Genomic DNA, 22628 nt, shown 5'->3' with positions numbered 1-22628 from the left:
TTAAATTTTGAAAACTAAAGAAGCAGATGCAATTATCAAAGCCATAATTGAGTCAGTTGCACAAAACTATTTTTTTTTAATGAGTGTGTAAAATTTAGTCTCTCAAAGATTATAACTGTGTACGGCAAAGCCCATCCTTATGACTCAGCAACAGAAATGTGTGCATCGAGTACCAGTTTGGAAACTTACATAATGCATATAGTTTAAGTTGTCATAATAAATACTGGTGAAAGTAGTTTGCGATAAACTACAAGAGTTTGTGTTACACGAAAGGAAGCCAGTGCATACAGCAAATACAACAGACACCTCAATCTGACGATGAGCTCCGACTCTTTCCAAAGCAGTGACTTTTGTAAGCCAAGATGTTTGTAATAACAGTGCTTACCCAAATACTAAGATTTTAACAAAATTGGCATAAAGCATACAAATATTGAGTTTGTCTCCACCATGAGGGGGTGCTCAGAAGCTTCAATGTTTCTATTTCTGATCAATGACCATTTGTTCTGCAGGTTTCTTTGCTCTGTGGTTGGCCACTGCATTGTCAAAAGTCCCTCTGACATGCTGGCACATAACCATCAGATCCTGCAAAGCATCTTTCAGTACATCCTTTGCTGGATCTCCTGCCAATAGAACAAACATGCGTCAGGAGTGTGAGCACCCGCTTCAGGAACTAGAGCAGCAATAGAGCTGTTGAACGATCTGTTAATGACAATGAGACGGAATCACGGTGCCATCTGATCAGAATGTAAAGTGAAGAATCAATATTACATTAGCAGCTAGTTTCAGCAAAAAGAAAAAACACCAGAAACAAATAACATATTAGATCTGTAGTTTCTGGGATGAAACATTCAACAAGATCCTCAAACACATCTTAATATCCTATATGACAAATGATTCAGTGATGGGCACCAATACCATCTATGTAAGGTACTAGACATTATTGTAGAAATAGCAGGAGGACAATGAATATGATTCTGGCAAATTCACTAAATAAACATTAAGTGAAGAACACATCGATACAACAGCTTCAGCCTTCATTATATTTGACAATGATTAAAGGAAACACCAGAATGTCAGCATAATATTCCACTTCTTGGTACCTGTAGTATGAACTCTAATGTTGATTTTCCTGTCAGCAGGATGAGGGATGCTATATCCACAAAATGCTACCCTTGGGCTGTGAAGACAGAGAGAATGTCAGATATGCAGAATTAGTAGCCTTGAATTACAAATGTACAAAATTGCTGGTATCCATATCAAATTTTTGTGCAAGGTTCACTGAATGCTTTCCGCCACACTTCTTAACAATAAACTCTATTGAAAAAAACAGTTTAAGCACGACGACGACGGAAACAATTTGTATGTATGCTTCTTTGGAGTTGACTTGAACATTTTACTTGTATATATTTGGTAAACATGAAATTCGAACAATTGGCCCATAAAGATTGCCTTGGGACTTAGTGTATGTATGGAGACAAACAGGTAAAGCTTAGTTCTTACAAAAAAGGGGTAAAGCTTAAAGTGTATAACATATCTATGAAAACAAAAGGTATAGCTTTAAGAGTGTCTTGTTTCGGACTCAGGCAATGCATGAAACAAAAGTAAAGCTTAATGTGTACCTGACTTTATGCTTGAGATGTCCAGTTCTAAACTCAGGGAGTTAGAGTGTGTAATTTGTTATAGAACAAATCAAAGTACAGTTAAGGTGACTATCCTCTGAACATTCTCTGTTATACGGATCAAGGGGCTGCACCAAGAACTCCCTTAACCACAAACTGTTATCATCTAGTAACAGTTGTTTGCCTGAGCTACATTCTTCTAACTAATGACAAAGGTTCATAGTCATGACCCACAAAGGCAAAAAGACAAGTCAACATAGTTTCTGAATCCCAAAACTGGAAACGTCAAATACTGCAGCAACTGGTGTTCTCCCTCCCAACGAAGTTTCATATTCATGATCCACGAAGACAGGCCAACCTGGTTTGTGAATCCAAACACCAGAGACATAAAAATAAAATCCTGGCAGCAACAGAAGTTCTGCCTCCCAAACTAGTAGAAGTAAAAATAATGCAGCAATTAAGTTGCTAAAATCAGGTCACAAATCAGGTAACCATACTAGTGCCTAATGTCAGGATGAAAGCGTGAAGGTGAAGTCATATCAAAGTCCAAAAGACAGGCAATCTCTGATCAGGAAGGATAAAAGGCATGGTTAGCTACTGGAATTTTGTACCCGGCTTACACTGAGACTGGTGTCAAATTTCCCCATGCTATGCAACCGAGCTACATGTTAGTGTGAACGGTGATCACCAGCTAAACTGGTTGAGTCAAGCCGTTATTTTTGACCTTAATAAATGAAAGGCTTGATTGAAGCCTAGAACTAACCAGGGGTGTCCCCCTGGTGTGCAGTGTTGTGCCTATAAAAGAAAAGGGCAGAGCACCAAGGTAGGCTGCTGCGAACCACCGCCAAAACCTAGCCCTAAGTGCCCAATCCACAAGAACACTGCAACACCAGGAAGGGCTCTCCCGTGCACCAAGGTGGCTAGAAGAAGCAAGAGGAGAAGAACAGAGGAATAAGAGGCGATGGGAGCTCAAGATCGATGGTATGAGACTCTAATCCGAGCCCTGTTTGTGGTTCTCTCTTTGGCTAGTGATCCTATAAGACCTAACAATGGCACTAGAGCCATCTAGACCTGAGATTGGACCCTCTAAATGTTTGATTTCATGATTAAAGGCCCATGTTCATGTTTATAATCCCTAAGTTCAAGTCCAATATGCCTCTGTTTAAGCAAATCGTGCCCAAAATAATGCAATTAATGACCAAAGGCCTAGGGTTTTCCGGCTAAAGCATAAAGAAGAAGGGGATAATGTATTCATGCATAACCCTAAGGCAAAATTCCCCAAAACCGAAACCCTAGGTACCGGAATTCCCAAAATCCATAAGACCCTAACCCTAAAATTGAGGGGAAAAGGGCGCGGTGGGCTTACCTGAGGAGCACGGGGGACGGCACCGACCACCGTGTCGCCATGGGTGACGCATAAGGTGAGCGCACGCTCGAGGACTTGGTCCCTGAGCGGCCTCGCAGCCCGCCGCGCTGGCTTGGCGCCTCCTCTAGCACGTGCTGTTGCCACCGTGCCGTGCTCGCCGTCGCCGCCGCGGAACCCGTGGACCGCGCGCGAGGGACGGGGCCTTACGGCACCACCGAGCAGCGCTCGACGGAGCTGCGCACCCGTGTCTATGGCACGCAGATCCGGCGAGCGGAGCTCGGCGGCGCTGCCCTCTTCACCGGCCCGGGCCTCATCGCCGGCGCCGGAGCCACCTTCTCGCCTGTCGCCACCACTGGGTGAGGAGAGAGAGGGGAGGGGAGAAATGTTTTTAGGGTTTCAAGGAGGGGCGTCCGGCCGGCCTTTTTGATCCGGCCAGGGGCGCCGTGAGCCGTTGGATTGTATCCGACGGCGCCCGGCTGCCGGCCGTCCCGCGGGCCAAATGGGCCGGAGTGGGAGGCGGCCGGGGGCTAAACGGGCCAGGCCGAAAACGGCTGGGCTCGAAATGATTCATTTTGGGCCGATTTCAGACATGTGGGTTGCATAGTAATGGGCCACATAATTGTTTTGACTAGAATAATACTAACTTTAGGCTATATATGTGTTTTGGATTTTAAACATTATGTTTATAAGTGTTATTTAATGTTTAAATTTTAAAGGCCTTTAATTATGTCTTAGTAAATAATAATAAGAATAAACTAATTATGTAATGAATTTTTCTCATGTTTATTTAAATTTTATGACATTTACATTATGACTATTACTTGAAGTTATTGTTTTATATGTTATAAGTGATATTTTTATATAGTAAGGCCAAAATTAAGTAAAATTATGGTAAAATTATGTAATTATGAATGATTGAGTTTTTGCCTAAATAATATTGTTTATTTTTTGGGCCAAACTAAATGGAAATTTTCTCCATTTATGATTGAGTATGCTTTCTTATGATTATGATTAAGCACTCTCATTATGTTTTAGTACTTCACTTTATTTCTAAAGTATATGTTTATATTTTACCTTAGCACAATTTATGTTACAATTGAAAATTATGAAATACTCTCCAATTAAATTGGGATTATTTTCAGTGAAGTTTTAGATTCAATTTTAAGTTTATTGGAGGCATTTATTTGTAATGTTTATGGCCCAAATTATGATGGTGGATTACTTTCATTATGAAATTAAGCTATCTGCCACATACTTATGTGCCACTTTATTTGAGGTTTAATAATAAAGCATCTTATGACACATAAGTATTATCAATTATGTGAGTATGTTTTACTCACAAAAAATTGATATACCCATAAGTTAAGCATGAAGCTTAAAACCCATTTTTGGGAAAATCAAATAATAACATCTTTTAATGGCCAGTCCTCTAAGAAATTAAATAATGGGCCATATTTATTTGATGTCATTAATACTTTTGCTTACATTTGAAAAATGTGCATCCTGTAGATGAGATCATTAAGGAATCATTTATTATAAAGATTGGATGCACAAATTTTAATGACTGAGTGGCTCTATTTTGTAATTTTATCCCATTTTGGAATCAATCCAATGGGATATTTCGATTCAAGATCAGAATTTTCAATAGTGATTCGTGATTGTATTCTAATCAAAGTTGTTTACAATCATGGATTATCATGATTCAATTCATTTATTAATAAAGAATATTATTCTTAAGCCATGCGTACTCAGTGAGTCCAATTTTGGACATGAATCTTAATAGCTGGCTTTTGAATATTTTCTTAGTTGAGCCACAAATAATGTTGATAAGAATGTCAGGAAAACACTAAAGTTTTCGCTGATAAGTGAGAATTTGCTCAAAAGAGTATTGGCATAACGTAACTGATTATATGACTTGTGACTACATACTGAACAAAGTTGTTTGTAGCCACATGTCATTCTCATCCTGAAGATTATGATTAATTTTGTGACTCATGACTATATACTGACCAAAGTTGTTTATGGCCATGTGTCACTAAGATTGATTGAGTTATTAAGTTGCCAGTTCTAGAGCAATTATGGGTATAATCATAAATTAAGAAAGACTGAACTATTAATGACTAATGTCAATAATGATTATGTTTATACAAAAAAATTAAGATATCTCTTATTAAGAAAAATCAAAGAAGTGCCTTAGTTAATGATTCAGTTATGAGAAATTATGTTGAAAGGCACATGGGTCATTTCCAATAAAGTTTTCGCTGCAAAAGAAATAACACTCTGATTAAGTGTAGCATATGTTCATCATTCTGGCCAAAGCTGATTGATGAATGTGTGATTGCAAAATTTTATTATTCCGGTTCATCTTCTGGCCAAAGCTGATTTTGAATCGGAATAATGAAAGGAATTTATATCTTAAACTAAGTGTGGTTTGTGTTTATCATTCTGGTCAATGCTGATTGATAAATACCTGTCCACAATACTTTTGTTGGTCTTAATCCACTTCTGGCCAAATCTGATTTGGGTTATGATTTAACAAAAGAAGTTTTATGCACACGATATTAAGTGTGGCTTGTACTTATTCTTCTGGCCAAAACTGATGAATAAGTACTAGTTCACAAAGCCGATCCCCAAGGTAGGCTGCTGCGAACCACCGCCAAAACCTAGCCCTAAGTGCCCACTCCACAAGAACACTGCAACACCGGGAAGGGCTCTCCCGTGCCCCAAGGTGGCTAGAAGAAGCAAGAGGAGAAGAACAGTGGAATAAGAGGCGATGGGAGCTCAAGATCGATGGTATGAAACCCTAATCCGAGCCCTATTTGTTGTTTTCTCTTAGGCTAGTGATCTTATAAGACCTAGCACTACAAACTTCAACAGGCCATGAAAAGTTGAAAACAACCTACTGACCATCCTTCTATCCTCTGTTACCGGAACTGCTTCCTCTTCCAAAGACGCTCTGATGCCTCAATCGGACTATGGCAGCACAACCGCAGCGTTCCACAGATCACAAGCGGGATATGTACGGATTCTTTGGAGACTGGATAATGATGAAGGGGGAACAGGACAGCTGTGCTTCACTTACTCCTGGTTGAGGACGAATCTGGCGGAGTTGGCGAGGGTGTGGTCCTCCTCCATGATGGAGAAGGTCGACGCGGTCGAGTCCGTCACCGACCCATGCTCCATCGCCGCGCCGCCTCCCTCAGGTCCGGCGAGCTGCTCCCCAAGAAAACACAGGCAAGAAGCTTAAACATTGTCAGGAAATTAGAAATAGAAACGATGCGAGGAATCGAACCCAAACAAGGAATCAATCAGGACGCAGGAACTCACCAGTGGTAGCTAAGGATTGGTTGTTTGAGATTTTAGGGAGGATTTGATACTGTGGAGGAAGGCGAAGAAATTTCTTGCGTGGGAGGTGGCGGCGGCGCGGCTCCGTGGCTTGGATTCGGAGCTTCGGACACGGACTACTAAGCAGCACGGCCCATCGCGAGCAGCCCACCGGGGGAACACACACTACTACAGAAACCATCATCGCAAACTCTTTATCACCACCGGTTCAAACCAAACTGGCGGTGATGCCCAATGAAAACAGCACCGTCGGGTCATGATACAAACCGACAGTGATGCGCACCATCACCGTGGTGATACCTTCACTACCTATTTTTTTTCATTCTCGCCACCCCCTCTCTCTCTCTCTCCGGTCCTTAGAGTTTTTTTCCTCCTCCCCCGCTGGACCTTATCCTCTCCCCATTGCTCCCTTCGAGCTGCTCTCCCGGTCTCCCCCTCCGAGCTCCTCTCCCCCAGCCTTCTCCCCTCTCCTCCCTCCCATCCCCATCTCCGGCCTCCCTCCCCTCCTCCTCCTCGCCAGTGCGGGCTGCGGATGCGCGGTGGCGCGCGGCGCGTGACTGCCGGCGGGCATGGCCGCGGCGGCGCCTGTGGCTGCGGCGGCCGGCGCGGCTTCCCCATCCGGGTGACGTCCCCGCTGAGCCACGCAGGTCCTCGCCTAGGCACCCGCCGAGCCGCTGCGCGTCCCCTCCCCGCCACTCCTACGGTCGTACCTTCGTTGAGGCACCGATCCCCTCCCAGGTAATTTCTTCTTCTCAGGCCAGAGTGGTGACTGCAGATATGGTCCTCGCGTTTCTGATTCCCCTACTAGAAATGTCACCCTTGCCTCTGTTGGTTATTGTTGCAACTGGTGGAAGGAGGACATCGGTTCTCCACGGGCATTACAGATTGTACTGATATAACTGAACCGGTGGTGATGGCCCCCCTCCATCACCGCCGGTTCTGGAACCGGCGGTGATGGCCCCGCTATCACCATCGACTTAAATCCAACGGTACCCAAAACCGTTGGTGATGCACTTTTAGAGCCGGCGGTGATAGGGGTGGCTGTAGTAGTGGCAGGCCACACGTACGGGCCACCAGCAGAGTACTTGGCCCATTTAGTTAGCTCATGTGTTTCCTTTTTTTCTTTTTCCTACGTTAAATAAAATGCATAATTAGTACTCTGTCCGTTCCAAATTGTAGGTCGTTTTGGTAAATTTAGATACATAGATTTTTCTATGCATCCAGATAAATATTATGTATAGATTCATGGTAAAAGTTTGCATATGAATTCGTCAAAATGACCTATAATTTGGATGGAAGAGAGTATGCAATCTTGGTATGATAGATATATTATGTCTCTAACTACTTATTTGGGGACTAAAAAATCTGCAGCTAGTTGGATTATCGAAAAGACACGTAGATGAAGAAATGCCACACTTGCCGGCTAAGTAGTGCTATAGAACCCGCGGGGGGGGGGGGGGGGGGGGGGGTCGTGGTGAAGGGAACTGTTGTGAATACCTATTCCCTCTTTACTGGATCGAACTCAATTCAGGGTACACGAGAGCCGATATGGTTTTGGAGATGGAGAAAAACAACAAGTGGCGAAAGATCTTTGGTACCATAATATAATCAAGGTTACGTTGAGACTTGGAGAGAATCTAGCAACCGGGGTCCATATTCCTAAGTATAATCGCTCTCTGGTTTCTCCGCTCTCTTTCACACGTTTGTTGGGGATTTCTCTTACCCTTGATAGTCAAATTGTAATGAATGAAAAACATATACTTTGTTAGAGCAACTCTAATCTATATTATAAAGATCGAAAACAATTGAAAATTTTTTCATTTAAATTGAGCTCACCGTACCCATCACGTCGGACCTGCCTGTCAGGTGTAGAGGAAGTGGGAGAGGGTGGAGACTCATACAAATCACGAGTTAGAGAGTGTTTCTGTCGAAAAGGAATTTTTTTCTCTCACCAGATTATTTTCTTACCCGCCGTGCGTACTCGCATCGTCCCTCTACCCGCCCGCCGTACCCACCGAGATCTCCGCTTGCGTACTCTACTCGCTCCAGTCCCGCCAAGGATCGCGGCGCCTGTCGTGATCTACTCAATCTCCGCTGGAATGCTGGATCAAGATCACGGCCATCAACCCTTCGTGCTCTCCATCTGACTCACCTCGCGGCCCGTCCCCTCCAGCCCTGGATTGAGATCAAGATCGTCGGCCCTGCCACAACGCGCTCCAGCTGCGGCGGCTACCGGGACTGGCCTCGCTGTCCAACTCCGACATTAGCACGCCGCAAGGTCGCGTTGGGGGGACGAGCTCGTATTTCCAGGTCGGAGGAGGCAACGAAGCCACATCCCCTGCCCGGCTGCCCCTCCTCTCCGCTGGCGGGCTATGCCCTCACCGCCGGTGTGGACCCTCTGCGCCACTTTGCAAGCCTGTGGCGCCGATCTGATCTGTTTCTACGGCGTGCTGCTTCTCGGAGACCCCGACAACATCTTCTTGTCTAGCAGCCCCTCTCCGCGACTCCCTTACTGAAGACCATGGCGTTGCTGCTAGAGGTAAGTGACGAGAGGATAAGCTAAGCAGCTGGGTAGCTGCTCCATAAACGTGTATCTTCATTTTTTTTTCTTACTTCTTCATCTTCCTTGGTGATCCAATTGTTGCCTGACTGTTACATGTAAATTATTGTAAATTCTAGGAACCATCATGAGCAGATCGTCCCATTTTGATGATTTAAACCCCTATTTTGATATCTTTAAACTTCAACTGCTCAATTATTTTAGCTCTGTTTCTATTGCAATAGATTCGTACAGAGCGAGATAGTAGTGATATGTTTTTGGATTTTCGTACAGAGCGAGATAGTAGTGATATGTTTTTGGATTTAATTTAAGTATTAATCTAATTAATATATAATGTAATACATTTTCGAATTAAAAGCTAATAAGATTTTTTAAATTACGTGCATGTCGTACGTGCGGCTATGCTAGTAGATTAAATAATCTTAACCAAATTTAGAGTTTTAGAACTCTAAAAATATAGAAAGCTTCCCAGACTCATGGAAAACCAAGATACTCTCTATCTCGACTCTCCGTATTCAATTCAAACCTAGCGATCTTTTCTTTTTGTCCGTCCGACGGGACGCCTGGCGCGCGCGCGCTAGGACTGGTAGCAGCAAACGATTTCGGACAGTCCTTCCTTTCCTTTTTTGGTTTCCGCGTCTGACACGTCCGTTTCCTTTTTTGGCTTCCGACTCCAATCTTTCTCCCCCGCAGTTTCCTTTGCACGCTGTTTCAGACCTCCTTTGCCACCATTTCTTCCATGATCACATAACTAATGTACATAATTTTTATTTTGAAAAAATTCGGACCACTTAAAATAGCAATTACATAGCACAAACTTCACGATCACATAACTTATGCATACAACTTTTATATATAACTTTTGTGAGACAAGTTATAAGAGTATAAATTTGAAGCGCCACTCCTGCGATGCACATAGTTTGCACGCATAACTTAGTTTCTTCTAGTCAATTTATACGCATAAACTTTTTATATTTGAAAAAGTTGTAACTTATACACACAACTTATACTTCTCTTTCTGATAATTTCTTTATTCGATAATTTTGTGCAATCACTTTGATGGTATGAACAACTTATAGGTTATAACTTTTATCTTTTATGAATGTTGTTTGGAGAATTTTATGTATAACTTGTCCATAATGTACACACATACAAAATGATATAACACAAAAATTATTGAATGAAAAAACAAAATGAAAAAGTAAGGAAAAAAGCCCGTGGCGCCGCAATTTTGGGGCTGCCCAGCAGACCGGCACCCGCACGTGGTTGTGGGCCCGCCCGTTAGAGCGGAGTACGCCAGATGAATCGCGCGCCAGCAGCGCTTCTGGCGAGCGCTTGTCAAATTAGATTTGCGGCACCAGGGCCTGGAAGCTGCTGCACGCCAGCCTCCCTTGCTGCCTGGACGGGAGGGTTCTGCGGTGCGTCTAGACGCCGCCGCGACCTGGAGCGCGCAAGCGCCCAGCAACTGCGGTGCGCCTGGACGCCGCCACGACCTGGCCGGCGCTCGAGCGCCCTACAGCTCGCCGTCGACTAGTCAGGTAACGATCTCGCCATTTTGTGCTACTGGCCTGAGGTGCAGCGCCTACGCTCCTCGAATGACTGTCAACTATACAACTATACTCAATAACAAACAGTGGCGGATTTAAAAATAGATCAAGGAGGGCTGATTTTTTGTTCCTCCCCATTTCTTTCTTCTTTCTCCCCTTCTTCCCACTTCTTTCTCCTAAAAAATGGTCCTACTTCTTTCTCCTCAAAAATGGAGAGAGGGCTCAAGGGGGGCTCCATTGTTTGTGGGAGACCCACCGCCAGATCCGCCCCAAGAAAAACTATACACTTTAATCGCATATTTGTATCACTATCCTAACTCCACAGTTATTTTACCTATTGTCACACCCTGAAATTGTTGGATTTCAGGATGTGATTAGAAAAAAAAGTAAAGCAACAATTTTCTCATAATTTTAAAATTTTATTTTCTTTACAAGAAATTTAGTATAGGAAAATAATTGGCTGTTCTTTTTAAATTAAAAGATGTTGTTCTGTTTGTCTTGCATTCATACCGTTGCATTGGTTTTTGGTTGTTTCTGTCTGAGTTTGCAAACAAAATAGCAAAACTTTTGTTTTCAAAACCCTTTTTCTTTCTCCTTGACCCAGCCCGATCTGTCTTTCTCTCCCTTCCAGTCCGGTCCAGTTCCCTTCCTCCTCTCTCTCACACACACTCTCTTTCCTTTCTCACGCTTGCCTTCCTCTTTCCCCTCTCCTCTCTTTCTTTTCCCTCCTGCACAGCCCGTTTCCCGGCCCAGCATGTCGCCCTAGCTTGCCCACCTCCCTCCCCCCCTCTCTCTCTCTCTCTCTGACACCGGTTCCCACACGTCAGGCCCGTCCCCTACCTCCGGCCGCCCATCTCCCCACCGCAGCGCCGCACGCCGGCCATTCCCCTCCCTCGCGCTCGCTCACCTCCCCCCCCAAAAAAAAAATTTATGTTGCCCTTCTTCAATGCTTAGCGGAGTAGCCGCAACCTATTCGCCTCCTCCCTTCTATTTCCCCTCATTAAGGTCCCCTGTTGAATACCTTTGACGAGCCGGCCGTTACTCCCCTCATTCCCTCTCTTCCGTTTCTTCTCCCTATCAAGGCCCTCCCTCGAAGTGCCATCAATGACGCACTCGAGCTCTGCCCCTCCTTCTTTCCCCCTGTGCCGGCCCCTCACCTTCCTCCCTCGCCCTATAAAGAGCCACGCCCGAGCCCTGCCCCTCCTTTCCCGACCACGCCCCTTGCACCTCCACGACCATGCTCGCCGCCGAGCCGTCAGCCTGGAGCGCCACTGCTGGGAACAGAATCAGCCGCCGCCCCTGCGTGCCCTGTGCGCAGGCCCCCTGCCACCGTGCCTCGCTTCCGAGCACCACCACCAGTAGCCGAGCAGAGGCTGCCATCGCCCCTACGCCGCTGCACACCGCTCCTGCCCAGCGTCACCTCTTTCCGCTCCTCGCCCCTGCAGCAGGTCGCCCCGACCCCCCTCCTGCATCATCCCGTGAAGCCCTACGCCGCCGCCTCTGAATGCTGCTGTCTCTTATCGATCTCCATGGACAGAGCAGCCGCCACCTTCTTCCCGGCAAGATTCCGGCCGCCATGGGTAAGCACCAAAATGGAACCCCCTTCTTCTCCTTTTCGTTTCCTCCACTCCCCGCGCTCTCTCGTGCCACCATGGTTGTGCTGTTCTGAGCTTTTTTGCAGATTAGCCCCCCTGAAGAGTCTGTAATTTCCACAGATTTGTCTATGTGTTGCAAAATCTGCAGAAAATCCCTCCCGCGCCCGCGGCTCCTCCGCCTGCCCCTCCCGCCGTCGCTGCCGCCGCTGCCGCCACATGGCCGTCATCGCCCCCGCCCCGGCCTGGCCCAACCGGCCTCCTCCACCACCCGGCCGGCGGCGCTCTCGCGCCGCCTCGCCCTCCACCGCCAGCCGAACCACCACCTCCGCCTGTCCTACCGTGTAGGGTCGAGATGGCGGACTAGAGGGGGGTGAATAGTCCTTTCTAAAACTAATTGCGCCGGCTAACCGAAACTTATGCGGAATTGAAAATATTCGCTTAGCCAAGACTTCACCCCTCTAACTAGAACTCTAAGGCACCTCAAAAAAGATCCTACACAAAGCAAATGGAGTGCCAAGCTAGTAAGAGTTCTCCTAACAATTCTAATGCCAAGTCATACAAGCATAAGCACTAGTACTTCACAAACCGGGGAGCTCCTACACAATTCTAATGAGCAAAAGCACAAAGCCAAACCTAAGCTCACTAGATGCTCAAGGACAAGGATACACAATCCAAATCCAAGAGCTCAACTTGCTTAGCTACACAATCTAAGCAAGAGCAACTAATTAAGCTACACAAGTTAACTAGTTACACTAGGATCTCTACTTCTAGCTACACAAGCAAGAAGATGATTAGCAAGCTACACAAGCTAACTAATCACTAGAGAGCAACTACACAAGCACAAGATATATATGAATGTAAATACAATGCTTGTGATTTGGAGAATGCAAACCACCGAGAAGAGTAGACAAAGTTGACACGGTGATTTTTATCCCGAGGTTCACTTGGTTGCCACCAAGCTAATCCCCGTTGAGACAAGCTCCAAGGTTGCCGCCGATCCTCTTGCTAGTGGTGACTCTCAAGTCACACTCTCCCACGTGGAGTGCTCACACCGAGCTCTAGCACATGATCCGGCCGAACCACTTGTTGCTCTTCACGTCTCGCTCAACTAGAGTTGCTCTTCGCGGCTCCCGCGGGGTGAGCACAATACCCCTCACAATCTCTTCTCCGGAGCACCGCACAATCTTCTTGCGGGCTTCAACGGAGCCTCTTGCCACCAAGCCGTCTAGGAGGTGGCAACCTCCAAGAGTAACAAGCACACCGGCTTGCAACACGATCACCTAGTGCCACTCGATGCAATCTCTCAAAGCAATCGCACTAGAATCGCTCTCTCACTCGATCGGATGATTACTATCAAGTTAGAGTGAGTAGAGGGCTCTCAAGCACTCTCACACATGGACACCAAGTCCCCAAGGTGCTAAGCCATCTCAAATGGCCGGCCACACCCTCTATTTATAGAGGGAGGCCCCAAACTAGCCGTTACACTCAAATCCCGTGAAAACTGAGTTTTCGCGGACTGTCCGCCTCACAAAAACCGGACCGTCCGCCATTTAAAACCAACGGCTAGAACTGCAATAATTATGTGTCAGAGTCGACCGTTAGAGCCCCGGGCGGACTGTCTGCTCCCCTGGGGCGGACTGTCCGCGGTTCAAAACTTCGAACCAACCGATTTGCAAACGTCTCTGACTAAATCTGGAAGTTACCGGCGGACTGTCCGCTCCCCAGGGGCGGACTGTCCGCAGTTCAAAAAGTGAGCACACACAGAAACCGCAGTATTTCTGTCCCAGAATTTTCAGTAGGAGGCGGACCGTCCGCCCCCAAGGACCGGACGGTCCGCAGTTCATTTTGGACACCCAAGACAGAACAACCAAGTTTCTGCGCCCGTTTCAGCTTTTAAAGGCGGACCGTCCGCCCCCATGGACCGGACAGTCCGCAGTTCATTTTGGACCACCAACAGAGCCAAAAACGGTTCTGTTCGAGCTCAAACGAGATAACGGCGGACCGTCCGCCCCTCAAGGGCGGACCGTCCGCAGGTCTAGGGCGGACCGTCCGCAGGTCTATTTCCAGCAGAAAGTACCTCGGTAAAACGGCCATACCTCTTAGCTCCGATGTCCAAATTAGGTGAACTTGGACTCTATGGAAAGCTAATTCAGAGGGCTACACAACCCAACTAAATACTTGATCCAAAACACAATGGATCAAAGCAGTATTCCACTCCAAGAGACCACCTAATTTCCGGAGAAAACCGAAAAACCTTTCTTGCTTCCAAATGTTGATCAACATCAACTCCAACTCTTTTTCCTTTGCAAATGTGCCAACACCACTACGTGAACAACACCATGTGCATGTGTGTTAGCATTTCACAATCATTTTCAAAGGATTTTCACTTGATCTCACCACGCCACTCGATCCTAGCAACATCGCAATGTTAGAACGCTCAAGTGGCACTAGATGACCGATATGCAAACAAGTTTGCCCCTCTTGATAGTACGGCCATCTATCCTAAATCCGGTCATGCACTTCTCTACACAACCTTTGACCGGTGAAATGAAATGCCCTACAAGTCATACCTTTGCCTTGCGCTTTCCATTTCATCTTCCCAAATGTTGATGCCACACAAGCACCAAACTCCATCAAGCCTTTTGATCATCATCATGAGTCAACACTTGGCTTGATCTTTCTTAAATGATATGATCCACTCCATACCATCACATGACCTCTTTGGTCCATCGATCTTGATCTTGCTCGCTCTTCACCGTTGCCTCGGTCCATCGGCGCCAAATCTTGCCCAAGCTTCACCGCCTCGCGGTCCCTCGGTTCAAAGCCTTGACTTGCCCTTCTCCATTGCAACCGGTCCATCAAGCCAAGCCTTGTCTTGATCTTCTCCACTTTGGTCACATAACTCCATGTCATGTCTCATATGCAATGAGCTCCTCGATCACACTATATGAGCATAGCATCAACCCTTAGCCATTTCTCCTCCATGGCATATGTCGCTCATACTAGTGTCTTTGTGTGGACTAATCTCCTGTGTATCTCAACATAAACACTTATTAGTCCACCTAAGTTGTCACTCAATTACCAAAACCAAACTAGGGCCTTTCATACCGCCGCCCCCGACCTCCTCTAGATCCGCCGGCCATTGGAGCCTCCTCCGACCCCCAGAAACCCAAACCCTAAAGGTCGCCGCCTCGACCTCTGCCTGCGGCCGGCGGCGACTTCGCCGCCGGCCGCCGCCGCCCACCTCCCACCCCTCCAACCTTGACGCGCGATTTAATAGGCAGCGAAATTTGAGTGTGGGGAGGAGTAGAAATGCTCGAGTGTAATATAGCTTTCCCCACAAAAAACCTATTGTGTGTACTCTTCACAGGGCGTTTATGTATCTTTCACTTATTTTATTTATATACTATGTTCTGATATACTTTTTTTATTAAGCATGGTGTTCTGCATGATTATAAAGCTCCACCCGCCTCAATTTCCAAAGACTCATATGCGATGATCCAGGAGATGTGAATTCGTCGTCATCGATGTCATCCCACCGGACAACAGGTTCTGCTACACTCTAGTTTAGAAACTGTGAGAACTTGTGATTATGACATGTGGTTACCAATTTGAACTTGATGTACATGTACATGTACATGTACATGTGTTTATTTATATTAGGTTACTGGATAGATTTTTGTGAACATGAGATGATATGTGAGGCAATGTAAAATTGAGGTAGAGGCTTACTGTAAACATGAGATGATATGTGATAGCAGATTTATGTTAAGTTCCTGCTTTGTAAACCTGAAGGTATTGCTTCTGTGAAGTATATACAATATATTACTTGCAGGTTTAAGGTGGCTGCCAAATCCTGGCTGGTTCCAGGATGCAGCCAGGAAATGGGGCAACCCAATTGGGTTTACACAACTATTGGTAACGGGTATCATGTACAGCCCGTTACCTTTCGCAGGTAGACCGTTACCTTACTAACATCAATGGTAACAGACATCAAGTGACAACCATCACCTTACAAACATAAGTGGTAATGGGCTTCAAGTGCTGCCCATCACCTTACAAACATCAATGGTAACGGGCTACAAGTGTCGACTGTTACCTTTGATTACACATTGGTAACGAGCATTAAATGAAAACCCTTACCTTCGATAACTCATTGGTAACGGCCACAAAAGTACGACCGTTACCAATGCCATGTTAACGGTAACTGGCGTCTCATGAAGCCTGTTACCAATTCTGATAGTGGGCCCAGAGGGACCAGCCGTACGGGTTCATTGGTATTGGTTATCGGTAACAGGCAATTAGGGCAATTACGGGCGCCCATTACTGATGAATTGTTAAAGGTTACAGACGTCTCATGAAGCCCGTTACCAATACTGACAGTGGGCCTAAAGGGACTAGCCGCACGGGGTCATTGGTAGCGATTATCAATAACGGGCTATTACGTACGCCTGTTAATGATGAATTGTTAAAGGTAACGGACGTCTCGTGAAGCCTGTTACCAATACTGATTGTGGGCCCAGCGGGAGCAGGCGCAAGGGGTGATTGGTAACGGACGTTCTAGAACACCCGTTACTACTTTATGTAATTGGTAATGGGCTTTTACCCGTTACCAATGTTAGGTCATTTGTAACCCATAAATGGTAACGATGGCTATGCCCGTTACCAATGCCCGTATTTGCCCGTTACCAATGTCCGTGTTTCATGTAGTGAGTTCACGCGAGTAGATATTACATGTTAATTATATAAACTAGATATAAAGAGGTCTAAATAAGATAATAAGAAAAAATAGAAAAAAACAAATCAGTTATAAAATGCAGTAATTTTCTTTATTCTTCTTATTGACTACAACTAAATCGAATCAATATACTATTTAGAAAAGACTATTAATTATACCCATGCGTTGCAACGGGAGAAAAAAATCCTTTCATAGTTGAAAAAACTTATATGATAACTCGACCTATGACCTACATCGGTTATTACCAAAATGGACATCAAATTTATGTGTAGACGGGTTAATTATAATTTTAAGAAATAATCATCAAAATAGTAGTGTATTACTATAATAAAGAAAATAAGGCTAGAGGAAATAGGTCACGAGGTTCCATTTCAATTTGGCACTGACTTAATTATCATAGGCCATGTCATCACATTATTGCCAACGTTAACATGGATATCATAATCATCACAAAAGTAAGGTGCACAGAACATTAGTCGACACATTTGCACTCTTCATTTTCGTAAAATTTTATCATCAAGCTTAAGTTGGCAAACTATATTGAACAAGCATGCCGATCGATCAATGTTCCCAACTTCTTGTGACCTTAATCCATTCATCTAGCTTGCATATATACCTGCAGAAAGACGGATGGAATCTACTTATTAGGCTGGTTCCAACGGGTCGGTACCGACCCCCGCCGGTCGGTACCGACCCGGCTACCGACCCCCGCCGGTCGGTACCGACCCGGCTACCGACCCGCGCCGGTCGGTAAGCGCGGAAACCGAGAGCGCGGGGCGGTAGCGCTACCGACCGGCGTTGGAGCCGCGCGCGGTCGGTACCGGCCAGTCGGTACCGACCCGGCCGGTCGGTACCGACCCGGCCGGTCGGTACCGACCCGGCGTCCGGTCGGCTGCCACATGGCGCTCTGTGATTGGCCAACGGCTGCCACGTCAGCTAGCCGTTGCAATTAGCCGTTTTTGACCGTTTGAACTCCAAAAAATTCGAAAAAAATTCCAAAAAATCACAAATTTCGTCCCCAATTTTTATTTCGAATTTTTATGTAATTTCCGAATTTTTAAATTTAATAAAATGAGGTTATTGTGTCCATTTAAATTATAAAAGAACGCGTTCTGAAATGGTTAAGTCTGGAATGGAAAAGCTGACGTGGCGCTGACGTGGCTGTGGGCTGAGGCTGCAGGCTCACTGATGGAGCGCTGGGGTCGAGTGGGCTGGCGAGAGCTGACGTGGCGCTGATGTGGCTGTGGCTGCGGGCTGGGGCTGCAGACCCACTGTTGGAACCAGCCTTAGTAGCCAATACGCCGCTTGTTCGCATGAATTAAATTATACCAGGGCCAAACCAAGCAGTTCGTCCCATGCTCCAATAATGATCAACGGAGAACTAGAGGTTGGAGGGGCCGGAACCGTTCTGTGCTGGCCACGGAGGACGGAGCGTCGGAGCAGTAGCGAATCCAGCAACATATGAAGAAGGGTTTGATCTTCTTTCTCTTCTTCTTTCTACCCCTTCTTCTTCGCTCTTTATTCCAAAAAGGAGAGGTTTAGAGGTGTATACATTGATCTTGGGGAGGAGCCCCTAGTCCGGCTTTAGAGCATCTCCAGTAGTCTCCCAATTCCCAATCCAACTACCATATTAGAAGAGTTGATAAGAAAAATAGTGTTCTGGCAGTCTCCCTTAATAACCTTTCTTCTTTCCCAATAATTATTGGGACAACCTAATAATTCATCTCAACTCTCCCTAAATAAAGAAGAAGTTGTGACTCTCGCAATAAGGTAGTTGGATTGGAATGAGATTATTAGGAGACTGTAAAAATATCTTTTTCAATAATTCTAAAATTGTTATTGGAATATCTCCTAATACCAGTTATTTAAAAAAAATATTGGACTGCTCGAGATGCTCGCCGCTGCCTCGGAGCCAAACTGTGCATGACTGGACGGAGAAACGAGGATGTCCACAGGCTGCCGTAGCCCCACCTGTTATTAACAATGGACATATCAAAAGTTAATGTACCACCAAAACACAATCCATGGTACACGTTTTAGAAATAGGTAAACATAAAAATAAAAGATAAAAAATAAAGATAAAGATAAAAATAAAAATAAAAATAAAAGGATTGGACTGAATTTAGAGACATCTTGACCGGCGTTGTTGTCGTCGTCCTCTCCTCGCCGTCACTGTCTGTAATTTGGCAACTAAACATGTGGACAATGCTCGATTGTATTGCTGTCTGGTCCAGTATGCTAGCGAGCTGACTAGCCAGCAACCTCAGTAGCCCAACCTCGCCATGGCGGCGCAGCTGGCACCCTGCTCCGCTCTCCATAGACCATAAGTATGTTCCCAACTCGCCGTCGCACCAATCGGCGAATCAGCCATGCCGCTGTCTGCGGCCGAAGTTGACCCCCGCAGCGGTTACTGCGCCGCCACTAGGACCTTCCACAGCATCCGCCCGCCGCTTCCGCTGCCGCCGGCCGACCTCCCGCTCTCCTTTCCGGCCTTCATGTTCTCCCTGCTACCCGCCGCGCTCCCCTCCCGCCCGGCCCTCGTCGACGCCGCAACTGGCGAGGCCGTCCCCTTCCCCGCCTTCCTCTCCCGGGTCCGCGCGCTCGCCGCCGCGCTCCGTGCCCGCCTGGGCGTCTCTCGCGGCGACGTCGCCTTTGTCCTCGCGCCGCCCGGCGTCCACGTCCCCGTGCTCTACTACGCGCTCATGGCCGTCGGCGCCGTCGTGTCCCCAGCCAATCCGGCCCTCACCGCCGGCGAGATCTCCGGCCTCATCGCGCTCTCCGGCCCCTCCGTCGCCTTCGCCGTCAAGGCCACCGCAGGCAAGCTCCCTCCCGACCTCAACACCGTGCTCCTCGACTCGGCAAGATTTCTTTCCTTCTTCCACGAAGCCCGTGACGAGGACGGCGCGGCCGCCGGGACAGATGTGGTGACCCACCAATCGGACCCGGCGGCGATACTGTATTCGTCCGGCACCACCGGGCGCGCCAAGGCGGTCGTGCTGACGCACCGCAACCTCATGGCCTCTGATGCCACACGGGCGGCGGCGACTGCAGAGGTGCTGATGCTCGCCGTGCCTCTCTTCCACGTATACGGTTTCACGTTCTGCCTCAGGGTGGCGCCTTCGGCGAGTACACTAGTGCTGCACACGGCGAGGAGATTCGACGGCAGGGAGGTGCTGGCTGCGGTAGGGAGATTTGGGGCGACGCGGCTCGCGCTGGCGCCACCGGCGGTGCTGGCGATTGTGCGGGCCGCGGAGGAGGACGAGGCTTTGATTGCTCGCGCGGCCAAGCTGCAGGCAGTGAACTGCGGCGGCGCCCCCCTCGCGACTGAGCTCTTTCGGCGCTTCTTGCACAAATTTCCTGGCGTGTGCCTTTTGCAGGTTGATTTTGCTGCTGCAAAGTTCATGTCTTTCAGTTTTACTTAGTAGGTATTGTCGATACTTGATACAATTGTTCAGGTTCCTTACAATTGTCTTGACCATAAAATACGATCACTTGGACTTAAATGTTACTGATAACCATATACAACTATGCCAATGGTCAACAGGCCAAGTAGATTTACCTATGAATTATGGATACTAATTGTTTCTTCCTACTGTGAAAGGGGTATGGTCTTACAGAGACTACATCTGGTTTTTGCCGTGCTGTTGGAGAGGCAGAAAGTGCACAAATTGGGTCAGTGGGTCGTCTTTCATGGGGTGCTCAAGCAAAGATTGTTCATCCTGAAACAGGGGTTGCCCTGCCTCCTGGTGTGCCAGGGGAGCTTTGGGTCCGAGGACCTTTTGTGATGAAAGGTAGGTCCATAGATGTCATTTAGGGGAAAAATATGCTACATTACATTTTGCTCATATCAACAAGAACATGCTTTAACAGGACCTTGTTCTGATAGCTATAGTTTGAATGGATACACAGCGAATTCAGATACGTTTGCACATGTGCCAGTTTTCTGAAACTCACATATGTCTGGACTAGTAGAAAGTTTTCAATGTTTTGCCTAAAGTTGACAATCATATCAACAATCTGTGTTTTAAACAGTCTTTTTGTTCATGAATGTTCTTTAAGCCACCAAAGATGTTACCAACCATTGCGGTTATTTACATAATAGGATATATGCAAAAGAATATGTGAATTTCATAAGAAATTTTGTGTTAGCATTTTTTATGTGGTGTCTTGGTGGGTGCTGTCTGCCAATTTAAACTATATGATTCTACATCGATTTTCATAATTGTGCCTGTGCATAATAAGGTGCCTGATCTTGATAGGTCCTTTTGCTATCCCTTATATTGGATATAAAACTTTGATAGCACTTTGTATCTTTTGAGCACTAGCATAGGTTATGCTGGTGATGAGGATTCAACATCTAAGATCATGGATAGTGAGGGTTGGTTGAGGACAGGAGATCTTTGTTATATTGACAAATATGGAATCGTTTTTGTTGTTGATCGGCTTAAAGAGTTAATTAAGTACAAAGGCTACCAGGTAACCACTAACCACTACGCTTTGGATTATTCTACAACAATCTCATGTCCTAACAGTCCATCTGTTACGGACTTATGTCAACTTGGCTTCTCGGTCTCCTGATGGCATTTGTTTATGCAGGTTCCTCCCGCAGAACTTGAAAGTTTGCTTCAGACACACCCAGATATTGATGAAGCTGCAGTTGTGTCGTAAGATTACACACCAGAACATGAGACAAATCTTCTCTAGTAAGACACTAGTGAAAACTGAAAAGTGCAAGCTGACTGTTCTTCGTGCAGATACCCTGATGATCAGGCTGGGGAGTTGCCGGTAGCATTCATAGTTAGCAGCTCAGGAAGCATTTTGCATGAAGCACAAATCAAAGAATTTGTTGCTAAACGGGTATATGCCTCAATACAGCAATTCTATAATCAATTATGTGTAGCAGTGGACCTAATCGTTATGACTCATTGCACAGGTTGTGCACTATAAGCAAATACACCATATCTTCTTTGTGAATTCAATACCAAAAAATGCAGCGGGTAAGATTTTAAGGAAGGACTTGGCAAAGTTAACATTGCAGCATATTCAGTCGAAGTTATAGTAGTATATGTCTGTTTGTGTATGACCTAAGTCGCTGGTGTTTGATAAATGGAAAGATAGGACATGAACAATTATTGGAGAATGGCATCATAGAGATACCATTGTTTGCAAGCTATGCGAAAGATCAAAAGATCATCCTGTTATTTTCTTTATGTTGATGTATGCAGCTTGAAATCTTGAAGGGAAGAATTTCTTTTGCAAAGTCACAGTTTCACCTCAAAGTGCTGATCACTGTCAGCACTCTGATCTAATTATTAAGAATGTGCATTAAGTGTGTAAAGTTCTTGAGGACTGAACCGATCCATTTTCCATAAAATATAAGGACTTATTTTGGATTCCTACATCCGTGAGTGCTCTAGTGTCACGTTAAGTGGAAAGTTTTCTAAGATCATCAATGGCTATTTTTTACCTCTAATTTTTTGTTGCTTTCAATTTAATTTCTACATTTTAAAAGTGACACTTTATAGTAAGGACATGGACATTGCATTAGTAATCATTTGGAGAGTTTGTTGGAGTAAATTGGACATAAAGATGATAGTTGATCACTGAAGAGGCATGAACCAAACAAATGCCTAACAAATTGTGATTATATGTAGTGTTACTGCAGCCACAAGGTTTTAAAATACCACACTTATCTATCATCGCCCGCTCCCTTCTCTACCTCATTGCTTCTGCTGCTTGAGGCATGAACCAAACAAATGCCTAACAAATTGTGGCTCGCGTAGTTGTGGCATGAACCAAACAAATGCCTAACCAAATAGTTCCTATCAGCGGTTAATACCTTTTGTGCTTAGTCTTCT

General features: G+C 45.9%; 2 protein-coding genes across 4 annotated transcripts; one reads left to right on the top strand and one right to left on the bottom strand.

The window, feature by feature from the left end:
• Positions 1–176: 176 nt before the first annotated feature.
• LOC120644089 (DNA-directed RNA polymerases I and III subunit RPAC2-like) lies at positions 177–6211 on the bottom strand. 3 transcript variants are annotated; one of them, XR_005663391.1, is made up of 3 exons: positions 2986–3364; positions 1101–1977; positions 177–620 (listed from the first exon to the last, which is right to left on the bottom strand). XR_005663391.1 is itself a non-coding variant. In XM_039920641.1 (3 exons), exons 1-3 carry the CDS (start codon positions 6166–6168, stop codon positions 478–480), a joined length of 321 nt encoding a protein of 106 aa, XP_039776575.1. In that variant the 5' UTR covers positions 6169–6211; the 3' UTR covers positions 177–477. The 3 variants fall into 3 exon arrangements, 2 of the variants coding, with proteins under 2 accessions (XP_039776575.1, XP_039776576.1); XM_039920641.1 differs by lacking the exon at positions 2986–3364 and adding an exon at positions 6068–6211 and having other exon boundaries at positions 1101–1177; XM_039920642.1 differs by having other exon boundaries at positions 1101–1177.
• A 12689-nt stretch (positions 6212–18900) lies between these two features.
• LOC120644088 (4-coumarate--CoA ligase-like 7) lies at positions 18901–22030 on the top strand. Its single transcript, XM_039920640.1, has 6 exons — positions 18901–20147; positions 20372–20561; positions 21101–21246; positions 21367–21434; positions 21525–21627; positions 21704–22030. The coding sequence occupies exons 1-6, from the start codon at positions 19140–19142 to the stop codon at positions 21827–21829; spliced, it is 1641 nt and encodes a 546-aa protein (XP_039776574.1). The 5' UTR covers positions 18901–19139; the 3' UTR covers positions 21830–22030.
• The last annotated feature ends 598 nt before the right edge of the window (positions 22031–22628 follow it).

This window comes from Panicum virgatum, chromosome 8K (genome assembly GCF_016808335.1).
Source record: "Panicum virgatum strain AP13 chromosome 8K, P.virgatum_v5, whole genome shotgun sequence".
NCBI classification, from domain to species: Eukaryota; Viridiplantae; Streptophyta; class Magnoliopsida; order Poales; family Poaceae; genus Panicum; species Panicum virgatum.
The sequence above is the reverse complement of the archived record's forward strand: the minus strand, read 5'-3'. Positions and strand labels throughout refer to the sequence as shown.